Source organism: Rhinoderma darwinii, chromosome 1 (assembly GCF_050947455.1).
Source record: "Rhinoderma darwinii isolate aRhiDar2 chromosome 1, aRhiDar2.hap1, whole genome shotgun sequence".
NCBI lineage: Eukaryota > Metazoa > Chordata > Amphibia > Anura > Rhinodermatidae > Rhinoderma > Rhinoderma darwinii.
This window is the reverse complement of record NC_134687.1, coordinates 597992311-598012786: the sequence shown is the minus strand read 5'-3', so window position 1 is coordinate 598012786 and position 20476 is coordinate 597992311. Positions and strand designations below refer to the sequence as shown.

At 44.7% G+C, this 20476-nt stretch overlaps 1 protein-coding gene across 1 annotated transcript in view; it reads right to left on the bottom strand.

The window, feature by feature from the left end:
- The window catches only part of PIK3C3 (phosphatidylinositol 3-kinase catalytic subunit type 3), a 153115-nt gene extending 137472 nt beyond the window's left edge, over positions 1–15643 (bottom strand). The window contains exons 1-4 of the mRNA XM_075840599.1: positions 15461–15643; positions 14044–14232; positions 12084–12227; positions 10982–11111 (exon numbers count right to left, since the gene is read on the bottom strand). Of these exons, the coding sequence (XP_075696714.1) occupies positions 10982–11111; positions 12084–12227; positions 14044–14232; positions 15461–15528 (531 nt within the window). The 5' untranslated portion in view covers positions 15529–15643. The remainder of the gene's footprint in view (positions 1–10981; positions 11112–12083; positions 12228–14043; positions 14233–15460) is intronic.
- Positions 15644–20476: the final 4833 nt, after the last annotated feature.

The following is a 20476-nucleotide window of genomic DNA, read 5'->3' as shown; positions in this document are numbered from 1 at the left end:
TTATTTTCGGTTTATTTAAAAGTGATATCTTTTTCGAATGTACTTTCTGTATTATTTTATCACTGTTTTCAAGATGTCTGCCTGTTGTCACTTAGTAGGAAATAAATTTTTCACTTCCAGTGGATAGAATTCTGACCATGGTCATGTGATGGACACACAGGTGAATGGCTCGTTACAGTATGTGCATTAGAGCTTTATCTTCTAACGATCCCAGCACCTGTGTGTCCATCACATGTCCATGGACAGAATTATATCCACTGTAAGTAAACAATGAATTTCCTACGAAGTGACAACAAGCAGGGATCTTGAAAAACGTGGAAAAAAAATATGTTAAAAATACGATAAGTATATCTGTAAATTGTATAACTTTCAAATATACAAAAAAAAATTATTTCATTTGTAGAAAACGGACAACAACTTTAATGCAATTCAAGATCTGTAAAGCAAAGTATTTGCCAAAATAATCGACATTTATGAAGATTGGATCTGGATGCAAACGGTTAAATTATGTTAAACACAGCTATGCTGTAGCTTAAGGCCCCATACACACGAACGTGCTTTTGTGGCCGTAATTCCCCCGAAAATCCACGGGAGAATTGCTTCCCCATTCATTTCTATGGGCCCTTGCACACGACCGTGGTTTTCACGGTCCATGAATGGCCCAGGAGTCTGGGCCGCAAAAAGAACGGACGTGTCTTATTACGGTCGTGTTCTGCGGTCCAGGCTCATAGAAAATAATGGACGTGGCCATGTGCACAGCCCGCGATTTGCGGGCGGCTCGCGGGTGTAACTCCGCGGCCGGCCGACCCGAAGATCACGGCCGTGAACATGGATACGGTCGTGTGAATGAGGCCTTATATTAGTCAACACCAAACACTGCTCTTGAATTAAAGGGGTTTTCCCATAATAGATCTTTCAGCCCCACAACAAAATAAATAAAATAGAATTAAAGAATTTTGATAGCAAACCTGCCTTTGTGACATTTACAAGTTGTTGGTTTATGTTACACTGTGTGATCAGTAAAGTATGAGATGATAGATAGATAGATAGATAGATAGATAGATAGATAGATAGATAGATAGATAGATAGATAGATAGATAGAAGTATTTAGTAAAGAAGACATATAAACTACTACAGTATGAAAGTAGTAAGGATCCAAAATAATTGGAAGACTCAATATTCTACAAGCCTCAATACCAACATACATACTGTTCACATCACCGTTCGTTTCCGCTTAGGGGTTCTGTCCGAGGATTCCGTCGGGTTAACCCCTCAGCGGCAAGTGAACCGGAAACCTTAGCTTCCGTTGCCCTCACCATTGAACTCCATGGTGACGGAAACCTAGCTAATGGTTTCCGTCTGTCACCGTTGTGACAGGGTTCCGTTGTTTTGGACGGAATCAATAGCGCAGTCGACTGCGAAACGGAACCCTGTCACAATGGTGACAGACGAAAACCATTACCTAGGTTTCCGTCACCATGGAGTTCAATGGTGAGGGCAACGGAAGCTAAGGTTTCTGTTTGACTTTCCGCTGAGGGGTTAACCCGACAGAAACCACAGACGGAACCCCTCAGCGAAAAAGAACGGTTATGTGAACACACCCTAAGTCAGTGGTGAATCTCTCTACACAATTTGGTACATGCACATAAAAAACAAACAGATATTTTACTGCTCATGGTATTGAATAACATGTACAGGATCAGTACATAAAAGCTTATACAGAACCAAAAACTATACACAAGCATTACACACCTCAGGTTTGGTGTTAAAAATAGACAAACAGTAATTGTTAATTTGCATTCTATTAGTTCACTGCGAAAAAACTGAAATAAAAAATAATATGTATATTATATCTCCAAATATTTCTTCTTCATTGTGTTCAAGGAAGTGAGCATGTAACATTTTTAATGATTTTTTTTTTGTTTAAGGTTTAACAAGGACAGGTCAGCTCTCCTGTGTGGTGTAGTATAAAGGATCTGTCAGCTCTCCTGTGTGGTCCAGTATTGAGGATCTGTCAGCTCTCCGGTGTGGTGTAGTATAGAGGAGCTGCCAGCTCTCCTGTGTGGTGTAGTATACAGGATCTGTCAGCTCTCCTGTGTGGTGTAGTATAGAGGATCTGTCAGCTCTCCTGTGTGGTGTAGTATAGATGATCTGTCAGCTCTCCTGTGTGGAGTAGTATAAAGGAGCTGTCAGCTCTCCTGTGTGGTGTAGTATAGAGGATCTGTCAGCTCTCCTGTGTGGTGTAGTATAGAGGATCTGTCAGCTCTCCTGTGTGGTGTAGTATAGAGGAGCTGTCAGCTCTCCTGTGTGGTGTAGTATAGAGGATCTGTCAGCTCTCCTGTGTGGAGTAGTATAAAGGACCTGTCAGCTCTCCTGTGTGGTGTAGTATATAGGAGCTCTCATCTCTCCTGTATGGTGTAGTATAGAGGATCTGTCAGCTCTCCTGTGTGGAGTAGTATAAAGGAGCTGTCAGCTCTCCTGTGTGGTGTAGTATAGAGGATCTGTCAGCTCTCCTGTGTGGTGTAGTATAGAGGATCTGTCAGCTCTCCTGTGTGGTGTAGTATAGAGGATCTGTCAGCTCTCCTGTGTGGAGTAGTATAAAGGAGCGGTCAGCTCTCCTGCGTGGAGTAGTATAAAGAAGCGGTCAGCTCTCCTGTGTGGTGTAGTATAGAGGATCGGTAAGCTCTCCTGTGTGGTGTAGTATAGAGGATCTGTCAGCTCTCCTGTGTGGTGTAGTATAAAGGATCTGTCAGCTCTCCTGTGTGGTGTAGTATAGAGGATCTGTCAGCTCTCCTGTGTGGAGTAGTATAAAGGAGCGGTCAGCTCTCCTGCGTGGAGTAGTATAGAGGATCGGTAAGCTCTCCTGTGTGGTGTAGTATAGAGGAGCTGTCAGCTCTCCTGTGTGGAGTAGTATAAAGGATCTGTCAGCTCTCCTGTGTGGTGTAGTATAGAGGATCTGTCAGCTCTCCTGTGAGCTATAGTATTGAGGAGCTGCCAGCTCTCCTGTGTGGTGTAGTATAGAGGATCTGTCAGCTCTCCTGTGTGGTGTAGTATAAAGGATTTGTCAGCTCTCCTGTGTGGTGTAGTATAAAGGACCTGTCAGTTCTCCTGCGTACGGTAGAATAGAGGATCTGTCAGCTCTCCTGTGTGGTGTAGTATAGAGGATCTGTCAGCTCTCCTGTGTGGTGTAGTATAGAGGAGCTGTCAGCTCTCCTGTGTGGTGTAGTATAGAGGATCTGTCAGCTCTCCTGTGTGGTGTAGTATAAAGGATTTGTCAGCTCTCCTGTGTGGTGTAGTATAGAGGATCTGTCAGCTCTCCTGTGTGGTGTAGTATAGAGGATCTGTCAGCTCTCCTGTGTGGTGTAGTATAAAGGATCTGTCAGCTCTCCTGTGTGGTGTAGTATAGAGGATCTGTCAGCTCTCCTGTGTGGTGTAGTATAAAGGAGCTGTCAGCTCTCCTGTGTGGTGTAGTATAGAGGATCTGTCAGCTCTCCTGTGTGGTGTAGTATAAAGGATTTGTCAGCTCTCCTGTGTGGTGTAGTATAAAGGACCTGTCAGCTCTCCGGTGTGGTGTAGTATAAAGGACCTGTCAGCTCTCCTGTGTATGGTAGAATAGAGGATCGGTCAGCTCTCCTGTGTGGTGTAGTATAAATGAGCGGTCAGCTCTCCTGCATACATGTATTACACAGAAGGTTACAATGGTTACAGTTACAATTGGTTACATTGAGAACTGTGTAATGCTTAATTTCCCCGTTGGTGGTGATGGTACTGCAATGGAATTGAACTCCAGTAGATTAGGCCACGTTCAGATGTGGTGGAATTGCTGCAGTTTATGGGAGCGGATTAACAGTACAATACATGTTGATGGGGAATTTAGAGCAAGATGCAGATTTTTAAATCTGGGAAATACTAAGGATTTCACCCTTTGCAATGAATAGGATGAACAGTGCAGCAAAATCTGGCTAAATCTACATGTAACCCTCTACGTGTGGACTTACCATACATCCAATCACTGGGGGTTCAGAAGTGGAACACCCTCTAAACAGCTTATTTTTTGGCACCCAAACATTTTTTTATTTTATTTCTCAGCATTCAATAGGTCACTACTGATCATTTTAAGTTGGCATAGTTGTGAAAATACTTACTTTTTGTGCTTTTGCAGGGTGACTTGAAGTTTTTGGGGGGTACATATTCATTATATGGACAAAAGTATTGGGGGACACCACATTAAATTCAGGTGTTTCATTCAGTCCCATTCCCACAGGTGTATAAAATCCAGCACTAGCCATGCAGTCACCTTTACAAACATTTGTGAAAGAACGGGTCGTTGTAAAGAGATCCCCGAATTCCAGCGTGGAACTGTAATAGGACGTCACCGTTGTAACAAGTCATCTGGTGACATTTCTTCCCTCCTAGATATTCCATGATCAACTGTAAATGGTATTATTGTAAAGTGGAAGCGTTTAAAAACGACAGCAACTCAACCACGAAGTACAGAACACGTAACGTTACAGAGCGGGGGCGCCAAGTGCTGAGGCGCATATTCCTACAGACACACTACAAAATCTTGTAGAAAGCCTTCACAGAAGCGTGGAAGTTGTTTTAGCTGCAATGATGGGGGGGGGGGGACCGGCTCCATGTTAATGCCACGGATTTAGAATGGGTCGTCATAAAAGCTCCTGTGTAATGTGCAGGTGTCCCAATAGTTTTGTCCATATGGTGTATTTAATGGTTTAGTTTATATAAAAATGAATGGTATGATCTCTAGGGTCATGTTGGAAATGAAGCTCCTGCTGGGGGTTGTGCAGGTATAAGTCATTGTGCGGGAAGGGCCTGAATATCACTCTAAGTGCTCTCCATTTCCAAAAATAAGGTGGGGTTGGCCCAGATCTGACAAATTCTGCAGTCTTAGCGATCATGAACACCGTTGATGTCTGGGAGGTTTCTACTTCTCCCCTAGAAGTTAATATGGCATGTGTTGGAGCATGTCACAATTTTTTCTCACAGATTCCATATGGAATACCTTCCATACAAAATTGGAGACACGAAATTGGAGTCACTATATTACGGATTGGTACCGAACGGATCTGTAATTCAGATGTGTTCATTAGGTAGAAGCGAAAATAAAATGTACCTTTTGGCGGAAGATTTGGTTATCAATGCAACCGATACATTTCATTAGGTGTGTGGTAATATAATGGAGACACGAGTTACTCTAGTACCTCATGCCTCAGCGATAGGAATTCCTAGAGAATTCAGATGCTTTTTTGTTTCACATACGGGCAAAAAAGTAACCAGGCGGCTCCAGAAAGTGTCTCCACTTTTCGGTCATCACCTTGCTTTTTATATGGACATAAGTATTGGGACACACCTCTATAAAATCCAGCACAAGCCTTGCAGTCGCCTTTACAAACATTTGTGAAAGAATGGGTCGTTGTAAAGAACTCGGCACTGTTGCAGGAGTCAGTTCATGAAATTTCCTCCCTCCTAGATATTCCATGATCAACTGTGAGTGATATTATTGTAAAGTGGAAGTGTTTAGGAACCACAGAAACTCGGCCACGAAGTGCAGACCACGTAAAGTTACAGAGGTTCATAGTGCATAAAAGTCGTCGACACTGCTGACTCAATAACTCCAGATATCAAACCCTCCTCCTGCATTAAGATCCACACAAAAACTGTGCCCTGGTAGCTTCATGGCATGGGTTTCCATGGCCGAGCAACTGCACACAAGCCTTAGATCACCAAGCGTTGGATGGAGTGTTGTAAAGCACGCCACCACTGGACTCTGGAGCAGTGGAAACATGTTCTGTGGAGTGATGTACAGGGTGGGCCATTTATATGGATACACCTAAATAAAATGGGAATGGTTGGTGATATTAACTTCCTGTTTGTGGCACATTAGTATATGGGAGGGGGGAAACTTTTCAAGCTGGGTGTTGACCATGGCAGCCATTTTGAAGTCGGCCATTTTGTATCCAACTTTAGTTTTCAATGGGAAGAGGGTCATGTGACACATCAAACTTATCGAGAATTTCACAAGAAAAACAATGGTGTGCTTGGTTTTAACGTTACTTTATTCTTTCATGAGTTATTTACAAGTTTCTAACCACTTATAAAATGTGTTCAAAGTGCTGCTCATTGTGTTGGATTGTCAATGCAACCCTCTTCTCCCACTCTTCACACACTGATAGCAACACCGCAGAAGAAATGCTAGCACAGGCTTCCAGTATCCGTAGTTTCAGTTGCTGCACATCTCGTATCTTCACAGCATAGACAATTGCCTTCAGATGACCCCAAAGATAAAAGTCTAAGGGGGTCAGATCAGGATGCATTTCTTCTGCGGTGTTGCTATCAGTGTGTGAAGATTGGGCGAAGAGGGTTGCATTGACAATCCAACACAATGGGCAGCACTTTGAACACATTTTATAAGTGGTCAGAAACTTGTAAATAACTCATGAAAGAATAAAGTAACGTTAAAACCAAGCACACCATTGTTTTTCTTGTGAAATTCTCGATAAGTTTGATGTGTCACATGACCCTCTTCCCATTGAAAAAACTAAAGTTGGATACAAAATGGCCGACTTCAAAATGGCCGCCATGGTCAACACCCAGGTTGAAAAGTTTCCCCCCTCCCATATACTAATGTGCCACAAACAGGAAGTTAATATCCCCAACCATTCCCATTTTATTTAGGTGTATCCATATAAATGGCCCACCCTGTATAACGCTTCTCTATCTGCGAGTCTGATGGACAAGTATTGGTTTGGCAACTGCCAGGAGAACGTTACCTGCCTGACTGCGTTGTGCCAATTGTAAAGTTCGGTAGAGGAGGGATAATACTATGGGGTTGTCTTTCAGGGGTTGGCCTAGGCCTCTTAGCTCCAGTGAAGTGAAATCTTAATACTTCAGCATACCAGAACATTTTGGACAATTGTAGCTTCCAACTTTGTGGGAACAGTTTCGGGTTTGGCTCTTTTCTGTTCCATCTTGACTGTACCCCAGTGCACAAGGTCCATAAAGACATGGTTGGGTGAGTTTGATGTGGAAGAACTTGACTGGTCGCATAGAGCCCTGACCTCAACCCCAGTCAACACCTTTTGGGATGAACTAGATGGAGATTGTGAGCCAGGCCCTCTCATCCAACATCAGTATCTGACCTCACAAATGATCTTCTGGATGAATAGGCAAAAACTCACACAGACACACTCCAAAATCTTGTTGAAATACTTCCCTGAAGAGTGGGGGATGTTTTAACTGCAAAAGGGGGGAGACCAACTCCATATTAATGTCTATGGATTTAGAACGGGATGTCATAAAAGCTCCTGTATGTGTCCCAATACTTTTGTCCATATAGTGTAGGTAAGGACAGAGCCATAGATACATGTAGGTGTGTAGTGTAAGCCGACATGTACTCTAGAGGTTTTTCTCCTTTGCTGTACAGAACACACCAGTCAGCAGTTTTCTCCTCTGCGGTCACCCATTGTTTTTTTTATAAGGGAAAGAATAGGCAGAGTTAACTGTTAAGGGAAGACGGTTAAAAAAAAGAGTCCGATGAGAGCAAATTTATTTATCTTCATTACAGAACCAATAGGCAGCCGGACATACTGTCGTTTTGTAAGGAAATGTCATCAAAATTCACTCTTCCGGCAGCTTTTCTCCTCGGAGATGACATCAGTGCCCATTTTTCCTTTACAAAACAAAGTCTGAATGACATCACCGATCTGCTTGGAAGACAACTGCACTCAACAAACAGCAAATCACTGCAATCTGATGAAGCCATGTCAGTGACCCTAAAGCGGCAAGCTCACCACACTACCCAGTGCATGCTCTGAACACAAGTACTTACATCCTCCACTCGCTCCTTACCAGACTCCTGTATTAAAGAGAGTTCATGAACTAATGAGAAACATAGAAACCATATTATTCTCCGCTTGCTTCTTGTCCTCACGTGGACTTTACAAGTGTTCTCCCGCGAGATATAGGACAGGCAATAAACGTTTGATCGATGAGAATCTGACTAGTGCTCTCGGCTGTTTTTCCCAAAAAGAGGAGCGTAACGTGCCCGCACATGCACAGCCACCCCACCATTCTTTTTCTACCCTCTAGTGCTAGATCCGTTATAGCGAATGATGTACCACAGTTACATAGTTGATAAGGTTGAAAAAAAGACACGGGTCCATCAAGTCCAACCTCTAATTTTACCGTGTTGATCCAGAGAAAGGCAAAATCCTGCAATTGACGTGATCAGTGCAGGTCTCACCAGCCAGATCCCCTATTTATCAAACATCTAGTCTTAAAGGGGTTCTCCGGGACTTTTATATTGTTGGCCTATCCTTAGTATAGGTCAATAATATCAGATTAGTGGAGGGGTCCCTACTCTTGGCACACTCACCGATCAGCTGATAGATGGGGAATTGACATTCACAGCGCCACACACGTCCGTAGCAGCTGTTCCTGGGAATGCAGTCCCACTTAAGTGAATGGGACTGAGCTGCAATCCCAGGCACAGCCGCTACAGATGTGTACATCGCTGTGCCTGGTAAACATTGAAAGGGCCGTGGCGTTGATCGCCTCGGCCCCTTCAGTCAGCTGATCGGCGGAAGTGACGGTAGTTGGACCCCCACCGATCTTATATTGATTGTGCATTGATCGACCATACACATTAAATCCATATTGGCCATCACAGTCGTTCAAACTGGCCATACACTACAGCCTTCGTCCCCGTGTCATTACACATGCACTATCGGTCAGCGTAGAACATTCTTTCACGGAACGATCATTCGTGAAGCGGCCGACTGCACCATATGCAGTCAAGCCTTACCAACTGCGCTTGAAGTAACTAACAGCAGGGTGGACGTCCCAAATGTTTTACCGGCAGGAGATTTACCATAAGGATTTTTTATGGCATGTTGATAGGATGTGTAGCCACAGGGATTCTCACCGATTGGGAATTGCCCAGTTTGAGCCCGGCTGCACATAGGAGAACACTTCTTATATGAGATCATACAGCATCCTTAGCAAGTAGTATGACACAGTATGACAGGGGGGGGGGGGGGTATTTTAGAAAGTTGCCCCTTGTCTCTGGACACCATTATATAACATTTATAGAAACCCCTTTAAGATAAATTAACAACTTTACTTAAAAATTTAACCCTTTGCTGCTGGAGAACTGCCAGGGACTCATCTCTTTTAATCTGCACAGATTGCACGGACTGGGAGAAGTTTGTCACCAGGATATTTCTCATTCACCCTCCCCCCTCTCTGCCCTTGGTGCGGTTAAATCTTTTCAGATAACCCAAGACCATAAAATGGAGCCTTTAATTGTGTTTTTCTTTAATGTGAAGGTGAGCTGGCCTTATAAAATGCTGCTATTCCATGAAAACAAAGGCGGTGTTTATTGATGTCGTAAATCAGCGGTGGAGATGGCCGACATATTTATAGCCGTCGTGGACCATGCCCATCTGTCGTTCAAAAGTTAACGCTTCTCATACAAAGACCAAAATAAAGAGCGGATATATAAAATGCACTGGACTTAAAGGCCACATGGGGAGTGCCAGAGGAAGGTAAAGCCATATGAGATCACATAAAGCCATGAATGAGATTCTATGAAGACGTCGTGATTGATTGGAAGGGACATTACAGACACAAGTGACGCGTGAGAATATGTGCTATTACTTACAGAGTTCCTGATAAAGGACGAACATGTATTTTAGTTAAAATTATCACGATCGGATGTTATCCTACCACAACAACATATCACCTCTTCACAGGAGTACAGTGCTCGGCTATCTCCAACAGACCCATAGAGAATGAATGGAGAGGCAGTGCACATGCGTCACCTGCTACTCCGTTCATTCAGGGGACTCGGTACGCCCATTCCCTTGATCGGTGGGACCTCAAGCGACCAAACACTTGTCACTTATCCTGTGTAGAGGTGATAAGGGTGATAAGTTCCTGTGGTGGGATAACCCCTCTAAAGCTGTGTCTACTATGTCCACACCTCTTGGTAGACAGTTCCCTAGTTCACCTGCTCTTACCGTGAAAACCCCTTTCTAGGTTTATGACGAAACCATCTTTTCTGTGGATGCAGTTTCCCCTTGTCACATTTACAGACCGGAGTATAAAACTGGGTCTACACGTCAACTTTCGTTGTGTGACCTATCAGAAGATTTGGATTTAGAAGATGCCATTATGTGAGAGGGGCACCATCCCTTGGGTTGTCCATCACTGCTATATTTCCTTCTAGAGTGTCACAGACACATTGAGATGACACTCTCACATGATCTTAATAGCATGGCATTAAATGTGTCGGAACAATATTAAAAAGTCTGCGTACTTTTATCAGAGAGAATATTTCTAACTATGTATCTAACTAGAAATACTGTGTTGTTGGCTGATTTTTGTATTGCTTCTTTTATTTTCTAGCCCTGCTATCTCTGACATTTCTGCTTGTGGAGCTGCAAGTTCAGAGTTCAGTGTGTGTTCCCTGTTTAGACGCTTCCTCCTTTTTGTCTCAGTGCTCTTGCTTGCGTCTCCTCCCACCACTATCACACTGACATGGCTGCGCAGGATGGTAATTCTGGGACCTATAAACTTCTCTGTGTGAATAATACTGAACTTCTCTGGCCACAAATGACTACAGTGCTCAGGAGTAAGTAAGTAAGAAGCCTTGGAAGTAACACATGACTGCAGGATCTGAACACACACAGGCTTAGTTTATAGTCTGCAATCATGAAGATACATGATCTGCATAGGAGCTGTATACATAAAACAGGAGATTTTTAATTACGACTATTTGATGATTTTTTTTTTATGTTAGATGCATTCAAATATTGCATCACTTTTCTAAATGAGGACATCTCAACACTCTAGCAGGTGAAGGAGTTCAGTTCCATCCTATAGAATCTATGTCTCTGAGGCTAATATGCACCCGATAGAAATAGATGAGAATGTCCATAATGGAGAACAGGGATTTACCTTTGCCAATCTGCTCATCTGATCTTCGGATAAGGAGCTGCTCGTCCTCCCAGGAGTTTTGGTTGGTTCTGATCCATCTGCTTCAATATTTGGCCACACCTTTAAGTCATGCATTCCTTGCCTAAACATCCTGAATTCACAAAAAATAGTTTAGGTTATCTTTTGGTAAATGCATACATATATACAATTGAATAAACAGCAAATCCTTTATGTGTAATTATTACAAAAATGTTCCCCTTTATTACTGGAGTGATCTGCTAATAATAAGCTATTATCAGTGTGAAATCTAGTCTCTTAGGAGTTAAAGATTCTCAGAAACATGCAGTTAATAGGGAAAATGCCTCTCATTCAGAAGGAAAAAAAAGTCTCTCTAGCACCACCTCTAGGTGACTACCCTGTAAGTAAACAACTAACCCCTTAAAGAGCCATAAAACATGACTTGGGTTATTAGCCAAGCCAGAGCTACCCATCTGTAGACAGCACTGTTTCAGAGTTGTTGCTCCTCATCAGTAAAGAATAGGGTTCTGGTTGGCGGAGTGAGATGCCATTTGTACTGGCACCAGGAAAGTAGTAGTGTGATATCTAAATAGTTATACTAGTAAGAAATCACTTCACATGGTGTATGACATGTTCCCACTCAACCAAGCAGCAGCTCTGTATGGAATCGTGTGACATACACGCCATCTGACTCATCATCTCCTCATCATCACACAATATTTTTCAGAGCTGCTGACTGGCAAGGAGAGATCACGTGACACCAGGTGATGCCACAGAGCCATGAAGTGCTTTCTTTCAGCCCTCCGTTTGACACTACGTCTAGAGTAGAAAAGGTTTCTCCACCATCACAGACAGGGATTCTTTAATGTGAGAGCGGTGAGACTATGGAACTCCCTGACACAGAATGTTGTGATGGTCTTGATGCCTTTCTTATAAGACAAATATTAGAGGTTATAAGCAGCTCTGCAAGTGTGAAGACCCTGCAAACAGCTCCCATATCTCAGCTTCCTAAATGTGACAATGTCAGCAAATATCCTCTACAAGTTTCATAGGACTGACCGCCACCAACTTGTCCTCTCTCTTGTGCTGTGACCTACAGACTTACCCGTACTTCCCAAACAGAGACACAGTGGATCCCCCTACAGGAACCGCTTTTCCGGGTCCATAGACGTCCCATATAGTGAGAGCCACTTGTGCACTTCTTGGTAGATCGGCGTACTTCACTGGCAGCTTCAGCCATTCATTCCAGCTGAAAAAAGATCATTCATCCTATTAAAACAATGCACAAAGTAACGCTGCCTGATATTTAATAACTTATAATAATAATAATCACACGGCCAGCCGTGCGCCTAAATGTGCAACTTGTTGCCGCCACTAAAGTGGCGCAAATAAATTGTGTTAAAGCAAGCCAGTGTTGAAATAAGTGGGACCATAGGGGCAGAAGAATAGCTCAGTGGTCACCTCTGTTCCCTGGCCTAGCACTAGGGACCTGGTTTTCAAATTCTGTATAGATATTGTATGTTCTCCCCATTTATCTTACGCTTCAAACACATACCGATAGGTTCTTTGGATCCCTATGAATCTGGCCTGGATATTCAGGATAGGGACATGAGATTGTGAGCTCCTGGGGACAGGGACTGAGTGAGTTATTACAATCTGCGTGCAGCACTGTAGAATATGACGGTGCTGTATAAGCAATGTGGAGATCATCCCCCATTATTTGAGGGCTTGCCTTTTTAGCACTTGTCATTATTAATAGTATAAAAGATTATTTTCTCCTCAGTTCTGTGGTGTATCAGGATTGCAATATCCGTATATTCCATGTACTAATACGATTACAATAATATGCCTGTATATAAGGGAATCATCTTATTGGTGAAGGTCTTCCTGGGTTGTCTGGGTATAGTTATAGTGAAGGTGAAGAGCGCTCTCTGATGGCCATTTTCTGTATAAACTTTAAAGACCTCATCATAAGCTATTATACTAAGAATTAGAACTCGTTTAAACTTTTTTATGAATTTCCCCTTTACCATAATGACCCGACACAGTGTCCTCCTAACAGTCCAGGCGTTGTATGGCTCATGTGATCCGTCCTCAAGGGCTCATGTGATCTGTATTAGGAATTCACTCATCTCTGGAGGAGGTTGATGTTTTGTCAAAGGACTTTTTCAGGATCTATGTTAAACGGTTCCACTTCGTATGAAGCCACTGAAGTAACTGAACGCACTTTGGCTGCTATGTGCTTTATTAAATGACGTGTTTTGTTAAATGTAGCAATATCATTCCTTTAGTCTGGTGTCTAATTTTCTATGACTGACCGAAAACCCCGATAATCTCCCCGCTATTAGATCCTATTGATGCCGGATTCAAGAAATGGATTGTATATGGAAGGTGTCCGCAATCTTCGGCACTCCAGCTGTTGTGAAACTACAATTCCCAGCATGCCCTGCCTGTCAGCCTCTAGCTGGAATAATGAAGCCTTTGGCTGGCAGGGCATCCTGGTTGTAGTTTCACAGCAGCTGGAGTGCCAAAAATTGCTGTGCCGGATTATCAGATAATAAAGATCATCAGATGGTCATAGAAAAGTACATAGAACGTCAAGAAAGAAAGTGCAAAATAAAACGTTAACAAAATCAGCAGCAATGACTTGGTTTCTCGGAGGAATACGGGGATTGATTCTCTCAGCTCAGTCTTCTGCTTCGGTTCTGGGGAAATTCCACATTATATTGCAGTTCTGTGCAAGAAACAAGTGCCGGATTATCAGGATTTTCTGGATTATTGGATGTCAGAATAAAGGAATTTCACTGTATAACAAAGTGCAATACAGATCAGGGGGGAAACAGGAGGATGCCGGATTACAGGACTGCACTGTACTATGTAAATCCACCATATAGTGTCATTATCAGAGGTGCTCCCTTTACAGGTAGATCCGGACTCCTCAGCTGCAGGGAAATCACATTCCCCGCTGCTGCCCTTTGGTTGCTGTAAGGGCATATCCGGAGCCGTTTTTTGTGAATAGAGTCCTGTTACCATGCCAGTACATCAGGGGCACACACGGCACTTACTTCCATCGGGTGCTGAAAGCTTTGTACGACGTCCGCACCGGGAGGGCTAAGGGTTTCCCTTCTGCATAAACCTGACACGTCACATACAGATCAGAACACGTCTCCTGGTACAGCCCCGAGAACTTCAGCATGGGGTCCTCCAGCACCGCCTTGTAGCTCCGCTGTTCTCGCTTCCCTTCCAGGCTTCCTCTAATAATATACAAATAATAATAGAATAGTTCAAGGTCTAGAAACGTAACAAAATGACATATAAAAAGCAAAAGCAGAGAATGAAAAATCCTCATGTCTGTAAACCGCGCTGTATCTTCCGGCTTTATGAATCATAAAATATCTGCTGACACTTACCGGGGTTGTTGCCTCAAAATAATAAAGACGCAAACTATGGAGGGTGCTCAATGTTTAGTGACGGATAGCGGGTGACATGCCAGGCGAGGGGAAGAGGGAGATGCCGGGCGTGAGTGTGACATGATAGGAGTGGGGATGACATGCTAGGTGAGGGGCAGTAGGAGATACCGGGCGTGAGTGTGACATTCTGGGTGACATGCTAGGAGTGGGGATGACATGCCAGGCGAGGGGCAGTAGGAGATACCGGGCGTGAGTGTCACATTCTGGGTGACATGCTAGGAGTGGGGATGACATGCTAGGTGAGGGGCAGTGGGTGACATGCTAGGTGAGGGGCAGTGGGTGACATGCCAGGTTAGGGGCAGAGGGAGATGCCGGGCGTGAGTGTGACATTCTGGGTGACATGCTAGGACTGGGGATGACATGCCAGGCGAGGGGCAGTGGGAAATGCCGGGTGTGAGTGTGACATTCCGGGTGACATGCTAGGAGTGGGAATGACATGCTAGGTGAGGGGCAGTGGGTGACATGCCAGGCGAGGGGCAGAGGGAGATGCCGGGCGTGAGTGTGACATTCTGGGTGACATGCTAGGAGTGGGGATGACATGCCAGGCGAGGGGCAGTGGGAGATGCCGGGCGTGAGTGTGATATTCCGGGTGACATGCTAGGAGTGGGGATGACATGCTAGGTGAGGGGAAGTGGGTGACATGCTAGGTGAGGGGCAGTGGGTGATAATTCGGTCAGGTAATAACATGCTGGGTGAGGGGCAGTCTGTAATATGCTGGGTCACAGAGTGCCATCCTAGGTGTGGGTGTGAAACGTTGTGTGACGGGCAGTGGGTGATATCTTGGGTGATGAGAAGTATATGCTTGCTCACGGAATGACATGCTGGTTGAGGGGGAGGGAGTGATATGCTGGGCGAGGGGAAGTGGGTGAGATGCTGGGTGTGGGGGTGACATGATGGGTGAAGGAGAGGGGGTGACATGCTGGTTAAGGGATTGATATGCGGGGTCACGTAATGACACAGTGGGTGAGACGCCCGGCTAGCGTCAGCCATAGAATACCCCCGGGTGACTCACATCTTGAGCTGCACACTGATGTCCAGGTCGCAGCTGTACACGTAGTAGAACTTATCGGACTCCCCCATAGCTGCAGCTGGAGGTACAGACTCTCCTCCCGGCCCTATGTCAGGAAACTACAATAATAACAACAACACAGGAACCCGTCGTGACCCGGAGACGTTCTCTCATTGGCTGCAATAGGTCATGCACTTCCGCAATCGCTTCCGCAACCATGACAACAGTACAAAATTCCTCCAATAAGAGCGTCTAAAAAAGAGATGTCCCCCTCCTCTCTACGTCTGTTATCACGTGATGCGCCGCTGAATGGCGCTTCCGTTTGGCAGTTTCTCTTTTGCGTATGATTAAGCCGCCATGTTGTGGCTGGCACATGTCCTCATCATCATATCTGTGATAGCTGGGTGACTACCAATGTGGCCCATGTCACAGCTTCCGACTCAATGGTTTAAAAATGTAAAGAAAAATGTTTAGAGTATCACAGGATTTTATCTGTTACTAAGAATTTTGATTGATTGCATTTCTAAAATCCGTGCACTAGGAGGGGATTAGACGAGAAAATCCATCTCTGTGTATCCGGGCATCCAGGGCCTGACTGTCTAACTCCCAGCCGTTCCGAATTCCGCGGGACTGTCCCGGATTCCGGGCGATGTCACGCTGTCCCGGGCGGTCGGTGTTATGCAACGATGTCAACTGTATGCGTCCTCAGAACGCAGATACAGTTAAACCCAATGCTGAAGCAAAGAACCGTCAGCTCCCTGCTTCAGCATTAGTACAGAGCGGAGGAGCAGAGGGAGCTTCTCCACTCGTCGAGGACTCCCCAGGCACAGCGCTACTTTATGTGGACAGTGACGCCAGTGTCATCTGTAGATAGTGGCCCTATATAGTGCCCATGTATATAGTGCCACACCCCTCTTGAAGATAGCGCGACCCCCTGTAGATAGCGCTACCCCCTTCCCCTGTAGATAGCGTCATTAAGTGCTCCCTCTCGGAGTGGAATCCCCTGCCAAAGTGTTCTCTCTCTCACACTCTGGCTAGAGATTTTGCTCCTAGAGGGAACCCCTGACATCACTGTCCATATATGGACAGTGGCTGATACTCTGGCTGTGGATTCCGCTCCTAGGGGAAGCTCAATGACGCTATCTACAGGGGGGGTAGCGCTATCTACAGGGGGGTGGCGCTATCTTCAAGAAGGGTGTGGCGCTATCTACTGGGGCACTATAGAGGGGCACTCTCTGCAGCGGACACTGGCGCTATCTACATGGGCACTGTGTGTGGCACTATCTACATGGGCACTGTGGCGCTATCTATGTGGGCACTGGTACTTTATATGTGGGCACTGGCACTAGGGGCAGCTAAGGCGGTGTCGTGGAAGTCAATGGCTCAAAATATATTAGACTGAAATTTGGACGAGCGTTCCAACATACACTCACGCCAGGAACTTGTAATGAAAAATGTTTAATGAGTATCACAGGATTTTATCTGTTACTAAGAATCTTGATTGATTGTATCTCCAAAATCCATGCACTAGGAGGGGATTAGACGAGAAAATCCATCACGGTATATCCGGGCATCCAGGGCTTGACTGTCTACCTCCAAACCGTCCCTGATTCCACGGGACTGTCCCGGATTCCGGGCGGTGTCCCGCTGTCCCGGGGCGGTCGGTGTTATGCAATAATGTCAACTGTATGCGTCCTCAGGACGCAGAAACAGTTAAACCCAATGCTGAAGCAAAGAACCGTCAGCTCCCTGCTTCAGCATTAGTACAGAGCGGAGGAACAGAGGGAGCTCCTCCACTCGTCGAGGACTCCCCGGGCACAGCACTACTTTATATGGACAGTGACGCCAGTGTCACCTGTAGATAGTGCCCCTATATAGTGCCCATGTATATAGTGCCACACCCCTCTTGAAGATAGCGCCACCCCATGTAGATAGCGCTACCCCTTCCCCCTGTAGATAGTGTCATTGGGTGCTCCCTCTAGGAGTGGAATCCCCTGCCAAAGTGTTCCCTCTCTTACGCTCTGGCTAGAGATTTTGCTCCTAGAGGGAACCCCTGACGTCACTGTCCATATATGGACAGTGGCTGATACTCTGGCTGTGGATTCCGCTCCAAGGGGAAGCTCAATGATGCTATCTACAGGGGGGTATCGCTATTTACAGGGTGTGGCACTATCTACTGGGGCACTATATAGGGGCACTATCTGCAGCGGACACTGGCACTATCTACATGGGCACTGTGGCGCTATATATGTGGGCACTGGTACTTTATATGTGGGCACTGGCACTAGGGGCAGCTAAGGCGGTTTCGTGGAAGTCAATGGCGCAAAATATATTAGACTGAAATTTAGACGAGTGTTCCAACAGACACGCCAGGAAATTTATCCAGCATTCTAATCAGGAGATTTCATACCGATATATATCGAGAGCATAGAAATAACACACAGACGCTGCTGATATGCTCAAAATACTCCTCTGGGGATTTATTGCCAAACTCAATTATAATAACATCGTTCAGAAGGGGTGTAGGCGTGAGGTTAACCAATCAGAGGCAATGTGACAATATTTCTTATTCAGCCAATTACAGACATACGATACATTCGAGATGCATCATTATAATTCTTCACACATCAGGTTTGCAGGTGGCCTTATCTCTCTTGGCAAGAATATTCCTGTAAGATGGGGGAGGCATTCCCACAAGCATATTTGCCGCCCTCCTATCTCACTCCCTGTCCCTTCTCTGCAAGCCTCGTATGGGAACTAAGGTCAAAGATAACTAACTAAGAAACATATGAAATCAACATGAATATACTTGTCTTAAAGGAACAATGACTTTCTTATTCACTACAAAAGAACCAAGATGGGAACTCCAGACAAGATGGCTGCTGCACGAAACGAAATAATTTAAACATTCTTTTAATCACTTTCACATCATGTAAAGAATACAAAATGGAGAATACATATCTTAGTAATTCGGCCTCCTGCTTGATAATTCATAATGCAATTTAATACAGAGAATATAAACAAATAAACCATCCTTCACAGCGGCATTATACTGTATGGGGCAGCTATGGGGCATTATACTGTATGGGGGCAGCTAAGGGGGCATTATACTGTATGGAGGCAGCTAAAGGGGCATTATACTGTATGGGAATGCTATGGTGGCATTATACTGTATGGGGCAGCTGTGGGGCATTATAGTGTATGGTGGCAGCTATGGTGGCATTATACTATATTGTGGCAGCTAAGGGAGCATTATACTGTATGGTGGCAGCTATGGGGGCATTATACTGTATGTGGGAAGCTATGGTGGCATTATACTGTATGGGGCAGCTTTGGGGGAATTATCCTGTATGGGGCAGCTATGGGGCATTATACAGTATAAGGAGAGGTATGGGGCATGATACTGTATGGGGCATTATTCTGTGTAGGGCAGCTATGGGGCTTTATTCTGTATGGGGGCATCAGTGTGGGCATAATGGTGCTGCCTGATTCGCATAATAAATCGCAATACAGAAGTATTGCAGTGTATCCTAGAATTTATTTTTGTTACTGATATAGCGCCAGATATTCAGCAGTGCTGTACAGGCAAGACAACAAAAACTGAAAAAAAAATTATTGTGGAGTGGAATTGGAATAAAAAAACTGATTCCTCAATTTTTTTGGGTGGTTGCTTTGTTACGGGTGTTCACTGTGCGGTAAAAAGAAAAAGGAACAAAAAAAAACTGTTTGTTAAAAAAAAATTCTTCTGTGTCGCAATATTCTGAGAGACATAACTTTAAAATTTTATCCATTAACCCCTATCCGCACGAGGACGTAACTGTCTGTCGTTGCGGGAGGTTACTTCCCGCACGAGGACGTACAGTTACTGAGTTTTTCCCGGTGCACACTGTCGGCGACAGTGTGCACCGGGAACCGGGGAGGTCAGCTGTCGCCGACAGCTGACGCTCCCCTCTTGCCGGCCAGCGGTCCTTTGCCGCTGATTTCGGCGAATTAACCCCTTAAATTCGGCGATCGGTTGCAAACGCCGAATTTTAGGCGTTTCTAGCATATCGGCAGACCCCGGTCCGAAATCGTGGGGTCTGCCGATAGTTAGTAAGGCAAACGAAAGCCAAACAATGGCTTCCGGGTCTGCCATGGACGAAAGCCCATCAGGACCAACCTTCGGCTGGTCCTGATAGGCTTCCTGTCAGAGTGACAGGAAGTCACTGTGTCATTCCCGATGGCACACTGTCGGCGACAAGGTGTGCATCGGGAACTTGGAGATCAGCTGACACTCCAGTGTTGCCCAATTGCGATCTCCGCATGTAGGGGGTTTGTAGCGCATCAGTAGCCCCCATGCAATCGTGGGGGCTTCTGATGCTTGTGATGGCACCCGGGGGCCAGATAACGGCCCCCGGGTCTGCCATGTATGTCAGCCTATGAGGATCAGCCTCTGCTTATCCTCGTAGACCAACTGTCAGAGTGACTGTGGCGTCACACTGACAGTTGGAATACGTTACACTACCTAGGTAGTGTAATGTATTCTAGCAGTGATCAGAGCTGCAGGTCAAAAAGAAAAAGTGTAAAAAGTAAAAAAAAGTTAATAAACAAAAATATAAAGTGTAAAAAGTAAAAAAAAGTTAATAAAAATGTTTTATAAAAGTGTAAAAATAAAAAATTTTGTTTTCCTATAATAAGTCATTTATTATAGGGAAAAAATGAAAACGTTAAAAAAAAGTACACATATTTGGTATCACCATGTTCGTAACGACCCAAACTATGAAACTATAATGTTCATTTTTCCGCACGGTGAACGCCGCAAACAAAATAAACGGAAAACTGTCAGCATCGCTATTTTTTGGTCACCACCCCTCCCAAGATATAGACTAAAAAGTGATCAAAAAGTCGCATTTACCCCAAAATGGTACCAATAAAACCTGCAACCCGTCCCGCAAAAAACAAGACCTCCCACAGCTTTTTTGACGAAAAAATAAAAAAGTTACGGCTCAGAATAGCGTGTCCCAAAAAATAAATTATTTT